The sequence below is a fragment of the Xyrauchen texanus genome, chromosome 40 (assembly GCF_025860055.1).
Source record: "Xyrauchen texanus isolate HMW12.3.18 chromosome 40, RBS_HiC_50CHRs, whole genome shotgun sequence".
In the NCBI taxonomy this organism is placed as follows: Eukaryota; Metazoa; Chordata; class Actinopteri; order Cypriniformes; family Catostomidae; genus Xyrauchen; species Xyrauchen texanus.
Genome location: NC_068315.1, coordinates 373,602 through 387,640, shown reverse-complemented (window position 1 = coordinate 387,640; position 14,039 = coordinate 373,602). Strand labels below are relative to the sequence as shown.

Here is a 14,039-nt window from a genome sequence, read left to right as displayed (position 1 = left end):
AGATCCACTCCCTCCATTTTTTTATTTTTTTACAGTGTTTTTTTTTTGGGGGGGGGGGCATAGAGGCACGGCCCTCCCCCAGGGAAAGGGGGGTGGGGTGTACATCATACCGGGGGCTCCCCGGCCTGAGAGAACGAGGGAGGAATGTGACGGGCGGATCCTTATCAGGCTAATCAAGCCTCCGAGAGGGATAGAGGCCGACTGCGCACGGTGGAGCGACAGTGAGAGAGTGTTTACACATGGGCAGCTGACCGATGTGTGTTTATGTTTGTGTCTTCTGGTTCAGTTTACCATTAAACTATATTGTCAAGCCGGTTCTCGCCGCGTCCTTTGAACTGTGTTACACTACACTACATCATTACATTCTGTATTTACTTCGATATGTAGAACAAGTGTTAAAACGTTACTGTCTCTTTAAGAGTAGTGCTGGTTTGGTCGATGGATTCTTTGTAGCATTCGTGCGATGTGTGATTAGAATGAAATGTTTCTTTTGTTGTTTTTGATCAATAACTGACTGTAGAGAACTGACAGATATTAAAAGAGACATTAAACAATAAATAGTTTGATTGGATCTTTAGTCTCATCACACAGAAGATCTCGGCACTGCACTTCTTCACCGCTACACCACTCAAACACGGGCGAATGAAAATCTATATTTTTGCCCGATTTTTGTAAGGTTTGAATCACGTTCTCATCCAGGAATATCTCTCCGCTGAAGTACGGTCTGAAGTCCCGTATCTCTGTGCCCATGTTCTCTTTGACCACGGCGAATAGAGGAACTCCTCTGGCCTCGAGCCGCAGCTTCAGAGAGGAGAGTTCAGACGCCTCCTGAAACACACCAACACATGAGAACAACACAAACACAAATATGTCAGAAGTCGTGACGTGTCTGTTTGTACCTCTCTGCACATGAATCATCCGGGTCTCCTGACCGCCATGATGACGGCTCCTGAAGAGTCCCACAGATCTCTGGCCTTAAACACTCGCCCGCCTGCACAACAGAGTCTCTGTTCACCTCTTACATAACAGCATCTCAGCCAGAGAACACACAGGGATTTCAGGACAACAAATCGGTTTTGTAACCCTGAGAGTCATGAGACTCAAAACTGTTCAGGCGGTTTAGAAATGATTCTTTTCACCAAGGACGAAAATTGATTAAATGATCTTGACGAAAACACAGTAATGTTACACGACGACAACAAACTGTTCTTCTACTAACTTATGTTGTTTTTTAAATCCCTAAATTAAAAGCAACATTTCTAACACTAACTCCTCCCACAGCTCATGGCACAGATCTTCAGACTGTTCTGGAACACTCGAGCTTTTGAGGATCAAATATCAGAAAAATCCCACAGACCTAATATTCAAACAGACCAATGAAACTCCAACAGTCTGATTGACAGCCTATATATCTGTCTGTCTGTCTGCCTATCTATCTGTCTGTCTGCCTGTCTGCCTATCTGTCTGTCTGCCTGCCTATCTAACTATATATCTATATGTCTGTCTGCCTATCTATCATCTATCTATCCGTCCATCCATCTGTCTCTCTTGGTCCATCTGTCTGCCTGTCTGTCTGCCTATCTATCTGTCTGTCTGCTTGTCTGTCTGCCTATCTATCTGTCTGTCTGCTTGTCTGTGTGTCTGTCTGTCTGCCTACCTATCTATCTATCCGTCCCTGTACACTGACTCACCTCCGTCCAGTGTTTTAAGATCTGTCTCGCCCAAGTAAGAGAGAGTTGCACACAGAGGTGGTGTGAGAAACAGATCAGAGAAAGATTGCAACGCCTTGATGAACGCAGAACCCAACGAGCTCACCACACGGGTCAACAGCTCCATAACTGGATCTTCGAGTCTTCGAAGCAGCTCAATGTTGAACTTTAGTTAAATAAACAACAGACTGCTGTGTGTTACTGAAGCTTGTCTGTGAGTCAGTGACTGCTCACGAGTTCTTTCTGCAGATTATCCTGTCAGACTGTTGATCCAGACATTGTGCTGCTGTTACTCAAGCTCTGTTCACACCCACACACACAAACACACACACACACACACACACTGACACACAGTCACACACACACTCATACACACACACACACAAACACACACACACACAGTCACACACACACTCATACACACACACACACATTAACACACACTCATACACACACACACACACACACTCATACACACACACACACACACTGACACACAGTCACACACACACTCATACACCCACACACACAAACACACACACACACAGTCACACACACACTCATACACACACACACACATTAACACACACTGTATACATACACACACACACACACTCATATACACACACACACACACTGACATACAGTGTGTACACACACACATGCACATACTGACATGCAGTGTGCATATACACACACGTGTGTATGCATGCACACATGTCATACACACACACACACACACTCATGTGTGTGAGAGAGTGTGTGAGTGTGTGTGTGTGTATGAGTGTGTGTGTGTATGAGTGTGTGTGTGTGTATGTGTGAGTGTGTGTGTGTATGTGAGAGAGTGTGTGTGTGTGTGTGCAGATTTGGGAAGGATGTTACTGGATGTGGACACTTAAATAAGTTATTTTTATTTACATTCATGGCTGAGGTTCTGTCCTGTTCTTGTGTAAACTGACCGTCAGAAAAGTCTGAACACAATAAACTCATGATATAATGAAGAACATGACGTGTTATCAGGAAACTTCTCTTCAGACAACAGAACAAGGACTTTGTTTTCAACATGTCATTTAAAGCAATAATGATAAAAGAATGAGTTAATAATGTCCTTCAGAGATCACAGGGTTCCCAAATTAAAGATTATAAATGTTTCATTGAGTAACACTGGAATCTCAAGTCAGTATCTGCAGAAGAATCTAGAACACACCTGTGATTCTCTCACCTGAGCCGGTGTTACATCATCACACAGCTGCTGATCTACCTGCTCCGACAACCCAACAACACCCTAAAGTACACACCAGACCAAACCAGACACACAACTTTACTGTCAGTCTGAGACACGCTGTCAATCAAACACAACAGAGTCTCATTATAGATGAACTGCATCAATGTATCATCACAGTCACAGAAACAACCTGCTCTTGAAATGATTATGACACAGTTGATCATTAACTTCCACTAATGAGCTGATCGTGTTAGTCAAGTGTGTTCAATAGCATGACGTGTAAATGGTGTGATTCAGAAACAGATCATGTTCAGTTGTTACATAACATCAAATATTACACGACATCACGGGAGAATGTGTGTGTGTGTATTTACTGTGATAACAACATACTAAATATTTAATAGTTAAATTCTGCATTTCATTGGTGGGTCTAGAATGGCACAATAATAATAATAATAATAATAATAATAATAATGCAATTATTTCTAAATTAAAATGAGCATAAATCACATGATGTGTTTTCTTATTTGCCAAATGACTCAATATTAAATATATAAATAATGCATCACCTCTTTTAAAAAACTAAAAATCATTAAATTAACCTTTTACATGAAATAAAACATCAAATGTTCATTTTAACATGATCTTTTGACCATAAATCTGAAAATAAAGACACAAAACTGTTGTTTAACAAAAATAATTTAATGCTAAAATAAAATAGAAAATGACATTTATTAATTTATTTATTGATGTAATAATGTAATATTTTTCATTTTATTAACTATTTTATTATTCATTTAATTATTTATTTTAATGAAGGACTAAAGTACTCAAAATTAATAATTAAATACCTAAAAAATATTAACTAAAATTACAAATTTATTTTTTAATAAAATAGCATCATTAAATAATCAATTAAAACATAATTTTATTAAGTATTTAATTGTTTATTTTAATTATGAAGGACTACAGTACTCAAAATTATTAAATCAATAAAACAATATTAAATGTATTTTTTTTATTAAACGGAATCATTAATTAAACCAATAATTAAAACGTAATTTTATTATGTAATTTATTATTTATTTTAATGGATTAAAGTACTCAAAATTAATAATTAAATACATAAAAAAATATTAATTAAATGTACAAATTAATTTCATAAAATGGAATCGTTAAATAATTAAAATGTAATTTTATTATGCATTTAATTATTTATTTAAATGGATTAAAGTACTCAAAATGAAATAATTAAAATCAATAAAAAATGTTTTATTAAATGTACAAATTTATATAAAAAAAATGGAATCATTAAATAAACCAATAATTAAAACATACCCATTCATTTAGTAATAATCCATGAGAAAACACATTTATGCTTTAAAATTTACATAAAATCTATAAAACTGTAATTTTGAACAATGTGGCCAAACATAAAAATATGCTTCATTTTCCTCTTTCTGCTGGATTCATGAGATTCATCCAGTCCTTCATCTCCTAATCTCATGATTCATCTGATTCAAACGAACATAAAGAGCTTCATCATCATCATCATCATCATCATCATCATCATCATCATCATCATCATCCTCACTCTCCCTTCACTCTCCTCTCGTCCCGTTTCATGTAAGACTGATAGAAGAACGTGCAGAAGAGCAGCAGGTATGTGAGGTACATGAGGGATCCGTACATGATGTTGTGTGTGGTGGACACACAGTGAACGTCGTGTTTCCACCTGTACACGAGCGCCAGCACGCCCAAACCCGCCACCATCTGCAGAATCTGCAGCACCGTGATCAACATGGCGAACTGTCTCGGCACACGCGCGCCGGCTGCTTTAGCGGTGTAATAACTGTACATAAACGCGTGGACGGTGTAGTTCATCATCATAAACCAGCCGCCGCCCGCCACGCGCTCTTTATACGAGTACCAGGTGTACAGAAGCACGGTGATGTGATGATACCAGTGCAGGAAGATCAGACGCTGCTTACGGAGAACTATAAACACGGTGTCACCTGCAGAAACATGCAACACATCATCATCATCCTCATCATCCTCATCATCCTCATCATCATCCTCATCCTCATCATCATCATCATCATCATCATCCTCATCATCATCATCATCATCATCCTCATCCTCATCATCATCATCATCATCCTCATCATCATCATCCTCATCATCCTCATCCTCATCATCATCCTCATCATCATCCTCATCATCACGTGTGAATCTCAACAATAGTTCAAATAATCACAACATTTCGTCATTAAGATCATTTGATGCTTTATATTCCTTCACAGAATGTCCGAGCTGCTCTATGCATCATTAAAGAAGCACATGCTAATTGTAGCGGTTCTCCAATGAGGGCAAAACTGAATAATGAATCACCAGAAGTCATGAATATTCATGAAGCGCACGAGTCTATTCTCATCCTTTCAGATGATCTTTCTGGAGCTGGACAGTCATGAACATTCATGTAATTAATTATTTATTTTAATGATGAAGGACTAAAGTACTCAAAATTAAATAAATAAATCAATAAAAAAAATATTAAAAATGTACAAATTATTTTGTTTTAATTATATGGAAAAGAGCAGCGTAAATATTCTAAATAACAGACTTTTAATTTTTGGGTGAGCTACCCCTTTAAGGTGGTGTTATCTAATAGGATGATGAACATGTTATACAGCTCTAGGGTTAAAGGTCACGTCTGAGATGTCAGTCTGCACTCTGTGGGGTGTAAAGTAAGAAAGTCTCACCGAGCTCAGGGACTTTGCTCAGAGTAAACGCGTACGCCCAGAACTTGCTGACAGGGGCGCTGAAGAACGTTGTGTCGCACACGGACTGCAGGAGCCCGAGTGACATCACAGCATTGAGCATGTACCAGCCTGTCCTCAACGCTCCCATTACACTGACACGAGACAAGAAAAAACACTTCAACATGAGGAAGCATTGTGTTGTGACTCTTAAATGGACTCAAATCGTTTTAGGATTTGAGCACTGTGATGTTGTCACCACTAGCTGGGTCTCCATGCAACTATTTTAATACACATTTAAAACAAAAAAGTGCATAAGGAAAAGCTTGATATGCAAATAAACTCAAAATTTGCTTTAAAGTTTATGCGCTACGACCAGATGGATTTTCTGAAGTTTCGCATAATGTGCATTCAAGTGTGTTACATCAGAAAGTGAAAGTGAAAATGGAGATTTATAGTACAAAAGCACTTAATTATTGATCTGTTTCTCACCCACACCTATCATATCACTTCTGAAGACATGGATTAAACCACTGGAGTCGTATGTGAAAGTGAAAGTGTAGATTTATAGTATAAAATGACTTAAATATTGATCTGTTTCTCACCCACATCTATCATATCACTGCAGAAGACATGGATTAAACCACTGGATTACTTATATGCTGCATTTATGTGCTTTTTGGAGCTTCAAAGTTCTAGTCACCATTCACTTGTGGAGCAATTCTTCTAAAAATCTTAATTAGTGTTCTGCAGATGAAAGAAGATGGCATGAGGGTGAATAAATGATGAGAATTTACATTTTTGGTGCTTATGTCCATTTGTAAAGTGTGATGGCAATGCACTCATTGGTTGGTATAGGTGTGCTATAGCTTCATGTGACTGGCCCAATGAAATCCAGACTATGGCACACAATACACTAAACATAGCCCTGATAAATCGGAAGTGTTCTCACGATCCACCGCGACTGTTTGAGCGTGGGCACTGCCAGGCATATGGAGGCTGGCAGCGTATGGGAATAGGCATTTGAGCCCTCAATATGTGAGCTATTGTACAACTGCTCCATTACAGCGAATACATCTCTAAATATGCATGAAAAATGCAAAACATTTGGATGGAAACCCAGCTACTGAAACAATGTCCTAATTTAACATTACTTCAATAATTAAGTAGAAACGATTATATTTGATAGCAAATCTGAGCTAAATCTAATTTCATCATGTTGAATTCCACATTAGGTGAACCTGAAAACAAGTTTAAAGAGACAGTACTCCATTAAAGGAATACAGTAATTCATCCGATGATAGATGTGGCGGAGAAACACATCAATATTTAAGCCCTATTTTACTATAAATCTACACTTTCACTTTCACATACTACTTCTTTAGTTAATGCGATTCAAATTCTTTGTGCATATCGCCACCTACTGGGCAGGGAGGAGAATTTATAGAATAAAATGACTTAAATATTGATCTGTTTCTCACCCACACCTATCATATCACTTCAGAAGACATGGATTAAACCACTGGAGACTTATGTGAAAGTGAAAGTGTAGATTTATAGTATAAAATGACTTAAATATTGATCTGTTTCTCACCCACACCTATCATATCACTTCAGAAGACATGGATTAAACCACTGGAGTCATATGTGAAAGTGAAAGTGTAGATTTATAGTATAAAATGACTTAAATATTGATCTGTTTCTCACCCACACCTATCATATCACTTCAGAAGACATGGATTAAACCACTGGAGACTTATGTGAAAGTGAAAGTGTAGATTTATATTACAAAAGCACTTAAATATTGATCTGTTTCTCACCCACACCTATCATATCACTTCAGAAGACATGGATTAAACCACTGGAGTCGTATGGATTAATTTATGCTGCCAAAGTTCTGGTCACCATTCACTTGCATTGTATGAACCAACAGAGCTGAAATATTCTTCTAAAAATCTTAATTTGTGTTCTGCAGAAGAGAGAAAGTCACATCTGGGATGGCATGAGGGTGAGTAAATGATGACAGAATTATCGTTTTTATGTGTACTGTCCCTTTAAATTAAGGGAACATGTTTATTAGCTTTATAGACTAACAGAGGTCTATGAAATGTGCTCATTTAGATATGTAAACATGTCGTTTTATGGTCACGTGGCGACTCATTCTCATGTCTGAATCACGTCATCACGCACACACATATTTCGCTCACCTGAACACCGCCAGACACAATGACCAGAGCATGAGAGGAGTCCTCAAGTCCAACTTCTGTCTGTCCTTCATGAAGACGCGCCCAAAATATATGACCGCTGCATACGTAACAGACAGCACAATCGCTATTTCACTGAAACACAAACACAGATTGTGAAATGATGGTTAATGATCATTTTACGGTTTGGCCATGTGCTCCACAGGTGAGAGAGAGTACCCCAGCCACCGGGGGTTGCGTCAGGAAGGGCACACCTGTGCCAAGTCAAATATGTGCATCACGTATGGTCCGCTGTGGCGAACCCTGACGGGTCAAAATCTATCCTGACGTGAATCTGTCAAATAAAGTCTTTTGAGATGTTCTATTGATAAGTGGCGGATCATGATGTAACAATCGGCCGCAGGTCAAAGGTGAGCGCGCGACTGCTGTCCTCAGGGTGACCTCGCTCTTATCCCTGACAGCAATCAATCAATGACATCACACTGCTATAAATCTCCCATTAACCTGAAGATTCTTCAAATAGTTCATTTAAAGGAATATTACGGGTTCAATGGACAGCATGTGTGTCATAATGACCACAAACATGTATTTAGTCTCGTCCCTCCTTTTCTTTAATAAAGCACAAATGTGTAAATAATTAAATAATAATAATGGAAGTCAATGGGGACATTTTTGTAGGCAGAAATGTGAAGTTTATAATATTATAAAAGCACTTACATTAATTCTTCTGTTAAAACTCGTGGATTATTTGAGCTGTAACTTTGTTTAAATGGTTGTTAAAGGGTTTTAAAGTGTACAGCGTTACGTCGTCATGGCAACCAAGTTGTATAATTGTCTATATCGTTAACAAGTATGGATTATTTAAACACTATAAAACACAAGATTTTACTCAATGTAACATCTTCATATGATACAATAGAGCGAAGAGATGTCATATATAGCAGAACATTACATTAAAGGGATCTCTGACGGAATACTTTCGTCTTGTTACATTATGACGATTGTTCATGTACATTGTATCATATTCGATTATTACACGCTGCACATTATATGCGAGATTTGCATGTTGTAGAACTGAAACTGCAACTATTTCCATCAGCCCAACCACGTGAAAACACATTCTATTCTACTCGATTCTATTCTAGAAAGTAAAATTAACGAGTTTTCTACAGTTCAGAGGAATATAATCGACTCACCAGTTGTGTTGAAACCATTCATTTGCGCGTTGATCATCAAACTGACGCTCGAAGTCAAACGCGGTCATGTTTAATAAACTTTCTGACATTGTGAACGGATGATCTGTCGACTGTCTGTGACTGACGTCCAGTGATCAAACGAACCGCGCGCGCGGCGATCCTGCTGGAGTTCATAATGATATGCGGGAGGGGGAGGAGCCAGCGCAGAGCTCCCAACCAATCCGAATCAAAACATACACGACGTCGTTGCATTTTTCAAAACACAAGTCTCTTCCTGTCGAAAAACATGAATAAATAATATTATTATTAATAATATAAGAAGAAGAAAAACACAACAGACTCGCGAATTACCACAACTGTAAATTTGGACATTGTACTATGATTAAACAGAAATTAGGGGCACCTTCTCCCTTCTTGTCCCACTTCACAACCCACTATAAACACTTTATTCTGAAATTACATGACGACAAACTCTCTCCTACCTGCACCAGGTGAAACTCCAATCACCTCAAATGTGCAGAGTTGTGTGAAAGAGGTAAAAAAATTTTTTATAAAATAATAATAATAGTAATAATAATAATGTCATTATTTACTCATCTTAATGTTACTCCATTCCAGGGGGTCTGGGTATCTCAGCGAGTTTTGACGTTGACTATCACACCTGGAGTTGCGAGTTTGAATTCAGGGTGTGGTGAGTGACTCCAGCCAGGTCTCCTTATCAACCAATTTGGCCCGGTTGCTAGGGAGGGTAGAGTCATATGGGGTAACCTCCTCTTGGTAAGCAACCAAATTGGCCCGGTTGCTAGGGAGGGTAGAGACACATGGGGTAACCTTCTCGTGGTAAGCAACCAATTTGGCCCGGTTGCTAGGGAGGGTAGAGACACATGGGGTAACCTTCTCGTGGTAAGCAACCAAATTGTCCCGGTTGCTAGGGAGGGTAGAGTCACATGTTGTAACCTCCTCGTGGTAAGCAACCAAATTGGCCCGGTTGCTAGGGAGGGAAGAGTCACATGGGGTAACCTCCTCGTGGTAAGCAACCAAATTGTCCCGGTTGCTAGGGAGGGTAGAGTCACATGTGGTAACCTCCTCGTGGTAAGCAACCAAATTGTCCCGGTTGCTAGGGAGGGTAGAGTCAGATGTGGTATCCTCCTCGTGGTAAGCAACTAAAGTGTCCCGGTTGCTAGGGAGGGTAGAGTCACATGGGGTAACCTCCTCGTGGTAAGCAACCAAATTGGCCCGGTTGCTAGGGAGGGAAGAGTCACATGGGGTAACCTCCTCGTGGTAAGTCACCAAATTGTCCCGTTGCTAGGAGGGTAGAGACACATGAGGTAACCTCCCGTGGTAAGCAACCAAATTGGCCCGGTTGCTAGGGAGGGTAGAGTCACATGGGGTAACCTCCTCGTGGTAAGCAACCAAATTGGCCCGGTTGCTAGGGAGGGAAGAGTCACATGGGGTAACCTCCTCGTGGTAAGTCACCAAATTGTCCCGGTTGCTAGGGAGGGTAGAGACACATGAGGTAACCTCCTCGTGGTAAGCAACCAAATTGGCCCGGTTGCTAGGGAGGGTAGAGTCACATGGGGTAACCTCCTCGTGGTAAGCAACCAAATTGGCCCGGTTGCTAGGGAGGGTAGAGTCACATGGGGTAACCTTATTATGCATGTAATAAGGATGCAAGAGAACAATAGTGATGCCTTGCATTTGGCAATCACCACTAATTAGAGTGAATAAATAATGACAGATCTTTTATGTTGGATGAACTGTTCTTTAAAGTCCTGCAGCGAGCAGATAGAACCAGAATAACGCATTTAATTTTATTTTTAAATGTATTGCGTGTTTGTATGTATATGTATATGAATATAGTGTAACCAATGCTTTGGCAATGTAAACATAATCTGAAACTCCTCTGAAGAGTTTTCCTCCCCGTCGTGCCTTCCGGGGACTTTTATTTTGAAAAACAGACCGTTGTACTTCCGTGTTGTGATTAAAGCGTCTCTTCACAGCTGTGGTGTAACAGTAACAGTAGCAGTGATGTTATTGTCGTTTGTTATCAGTGTTTGACAGCTCGTGGGTGTTGCTGTATGAACACTGATATGAGTTTGAGTGCAGAAACACCTTCAAACAGTCTCTCTGCACATTTACAAGAGCAACATATCCTTTATTTCAGTAGCTTTGGTGCCTGTAAATATGAAAGTGCTTCTTCTGAAAGAGCCGAGAGAGAGTGAACATGAAGTAGACCCTTATATCAAGGTAACTGTCACATTATGTCTAATAATGATTAATTATGATAATATGCAGCAGTATGAGTTTGTGATGGTATATTTCAGGAATTGGCCTCATCCGGACATACAGCTGTTTTAATTCCAGTGCTGTCATTCAGAAGTGTGTCTCTAAATGAACTCTCTGAGCAGGTACTTTTGATGTTGTTTGTCTAAAGTTGAAGCACATTATTATAGTTATTAGTGGTGCTGGCCAAAGGCATCACTATTCTCTTGCATACTTATTATTCCACACAACGTTTGGCGCGCTACTCCTCCCGCAGCTTTTGTCACAGACCCCCGAGTGAGGTGTCCAATCGTGCGGTTCATTGAGGAGAGGTGTGCTGTGTCTTTTCTAAGCGATCGTGTGTACGATGTTCGCACAGCGGACGAAAAAGCGCCAAAAAAGTCCCATTGACTTAACATTGCGGAATGTTCAGAAATTTAAATCTTAACTGACATTTTCACACACACAGACACCAAAGGGCCTGTCAGCCCTGCGTCTCTCCCTCTCTCTCTCTCTCTCTCAATTCAATTCAACGAGCTTTATTGGCATGACAAAGACATTTTGTATGAGAACAATAATAACTATAAAGAGATAACATTCAGAATGAATGCAACATTATACAGGGTCAGAAACAGGGGTCGGGGATTGGGGTCAGGGGTCATCAATACATCATTGTTTGTAATTGGTTGGTATTTTGGGCATTCTGTGAGGAAGTGCAGTGCTGTCTCAATCACTCCCAGAATGCATTGGGAGCACAGTCTGTCCTCGCGGGGCGGCCATGTCTGTCTGTGGCGGGACGTCTCTATAGTGAGACTGTGCTCGCTGAGTCTGTACATCATCAGTGCTTTCCTTAATGTTCTGTCAGTCACTGTGGTCAGAGTGTTTATCACCGTGTACTCTCGATTTAGTGCCGAATGAGACGGTCCGATCTCCTCAGGTGTGACCTCAGTCAGTCTCAGGACAAGCTGGCACAGGGGACTCTTCGCTGAGCTCAGCTCTTGGTGTTTTAGGGCTTTATAATGGTGTGTTGGGGTCACTTGTTTTTAGGTGCTTCCAGAATTTGATGGCTCTTTTTTGAATGTTCAGAAGGAGAGGGTATTGGCCTAATTCTGCCCTGCATCCATTATTTGGGGCTTTTCTTTATACATAAATTATTCTTTTACAAAATTCCAGATGCAGCGTTTAAATGGGATGTTTTTCCCAATTTAAATAGTCACATTTTACAGGTGGACCCCACACTGCCATATAATGCAATTGGTTCGATGACTGATTTGAATATTTTATGCCAAATCTAATTGGAATATACATTTTAAGGGATTTTTAAATGGCATAAAAAGCCCTTTGTGCTTTCTCTTTGAGTTCATTCACAGCCCATTTTCACACACACAGACACCAAAGGGCCTGTCAGCCCTGCTCTCTCTCTCTCTCTCTCTCCCTCAGAGGATTTATATTATCAAGCAGCCAATAAGTAATGACCTAAAATCTTCATAGCCACACCCTAAAACATGATAAAAACGTGCTAGCATCATGCTAACACATGTTAACATCACCTAACCTAGTGTAAAAACATGCTAAAAATGTGCTAGCATCATGCTAACACACGTTAGCATCGCCCAACCAAGTGCTAAAACATGCTAAAAACATGCTAGCATCATGCTAACACATGATAGCATCGCCTAACCTAGTGTTAAAACATGCTAAAAACATGCTAGCATCATGCTAACACATGTTAGCATCGCCTAACCTAGTGTTAAAACATGCTAAAAATGTGCTAGCATCATGCTAACACACATTAGCATCGCCCAACCAAGTGCTAAAACATGCTAAAAACATGCTAGCATCATGCTAAAAACATGCTAGCATCGCCTAACCTAGTGTTAAAACATGCTAAAAATGTGCTAGCATCATGCTAACACAAACATAACACCTACATGGCACCATCATGAAAAACACATGCTAGCAACTTTCTATGACCATTATTTTAGTGCTTAGCAACAAGTTAGAAAATTCTATTTGACGAGTTTTGCCACGGCAAGCACCACTCATATTTTCTTCAGGAAATGTACCTATCTAGTTATACATATTATACTCTATTGTTTTGGAAACACCAGCTCTTCTGTCCCGAGAGGTTTGGAGGTCTGATCTTCACCAGTCCTCGAGCTGTGCTTGCTGTAAAGATGTGTTTAGAGACACACAATCTGACACACAGTGAGTATTAACAAACAGTGTTGTTGTTGTTGTTGTTGTTGTTGATGATGACGTGTGTCTTGCGTGTGAAAGTTAAATATGTTTTGTTCTTGCAGAATGGGACTCTGTAAAGGACAAGTGGAATGAAAAGTCGATTTATGTGGTTGGAAAAGCGACGGCATCTTTAGGTATGAAATCTGTCCTGTGTCCCGCTGATGTCAATGAGACGCACACACTTCAGTTCAGTCCACACATTAGAGGATGATGAATATATCGGATTTACCGATCATCATACAAACGAATGGACTATATAGAGACGTGCCCCGTCATCACATACAGCGTCTTCAATGTCATATCGTGAATAATAATATAAAGACAAAGTCATTTACATGGGTGATACATGCTCTATATGTTTACTTGTATATGCAGCAAAGTCTCTTTCATTTCAAAATAAGAGTCCCGTGTTATGCAACAAATCCTCATTTTTGATTCCCACT

The 14,039-nt window shown here is 39.7% G+C and overlaps 3 protein-coding genes across 3 annotated transcripts in view; 1 reads left to right on the top strand and 2 right to left on the bottom strand.

The window, feature by feature from the left end:
* The window catches only part of selenou1b (selenoprotein U1b), a 7,627-nt gene extending 5,604 nt beyond the window's left edge, over positions 1–2,023 (bottom strand). The window contains exons 1-3 of the mRNA XM_052112885.1: positions 1,692–2,023; positions 900–991; positions 688–828 (exon numbers count right to left, since the gene is read on the bottom strand). Coding sequence (XP_051968845.1) covers positions 688–828; positions 900–991; positions 1,692–1,836 — 378 coding nt within the window. The 5' untranslated portion in view covers positions 1,837–2,023. The remainder of the gene's footprint in view (positions 1–687; positions 829–899; positions 992–1,691) is intronic.
* A 2,178-nt stretch (positions 2,024–4,201) lies between these two features.
* Positions 4,202–9,237, bottom strand: zgc:92749 (Elongation of very long chain fatty acids protein 6-like). Its single transcript, XM_052112879.1, has 4 exons — positions 9,094–9,237; positions 7,901–8,032; positions 5,697–5,848; positions 4,202–4,949 (listed from the first exon to the last, which is right to left on the bottom strand). The coding sequence occupies exons 1-4, from the start codon at positions 9,180–9,182 to the stop codon at positions 4,525–4,527; spliced, it is 798 nt and encodes a 265-aa protein (XP_051968839.1). The 5' UTR covers positions 9,183–9,237; the 3' UTR covers positions 4,202–4,524.
* Positions 9,238–11,079: 1,842 nt separating this feature from the next.
* The window catches only part of uros (uroporphyrinogen III synthase), an 8,162-nt gene continuing 5,202 nt past the window's right edge, over positions 11,080–14,039 (top strand). The window contains exons 1-4 of the mRNA XM_052112881.1: positions 11,080–11,340; positions 11,418–11,501; positions 13,467–13,563; positions 13,659–13,730. Of these exons, the coding sequence (XP_051968841.1) occupies positions 11,278–11,340; positions 11,418–11,501; positions 13,467–13,563; positions 13,659–13,730 (316 nt within the window). The 5' untranslated portion in view covers positions 11,080–11,277. The remainder of the gene's footprint in view (positions 11,341–11,417; positions 11,502–13,466; positions 13,564–13,658; positions 13,731–14,039) is intronic.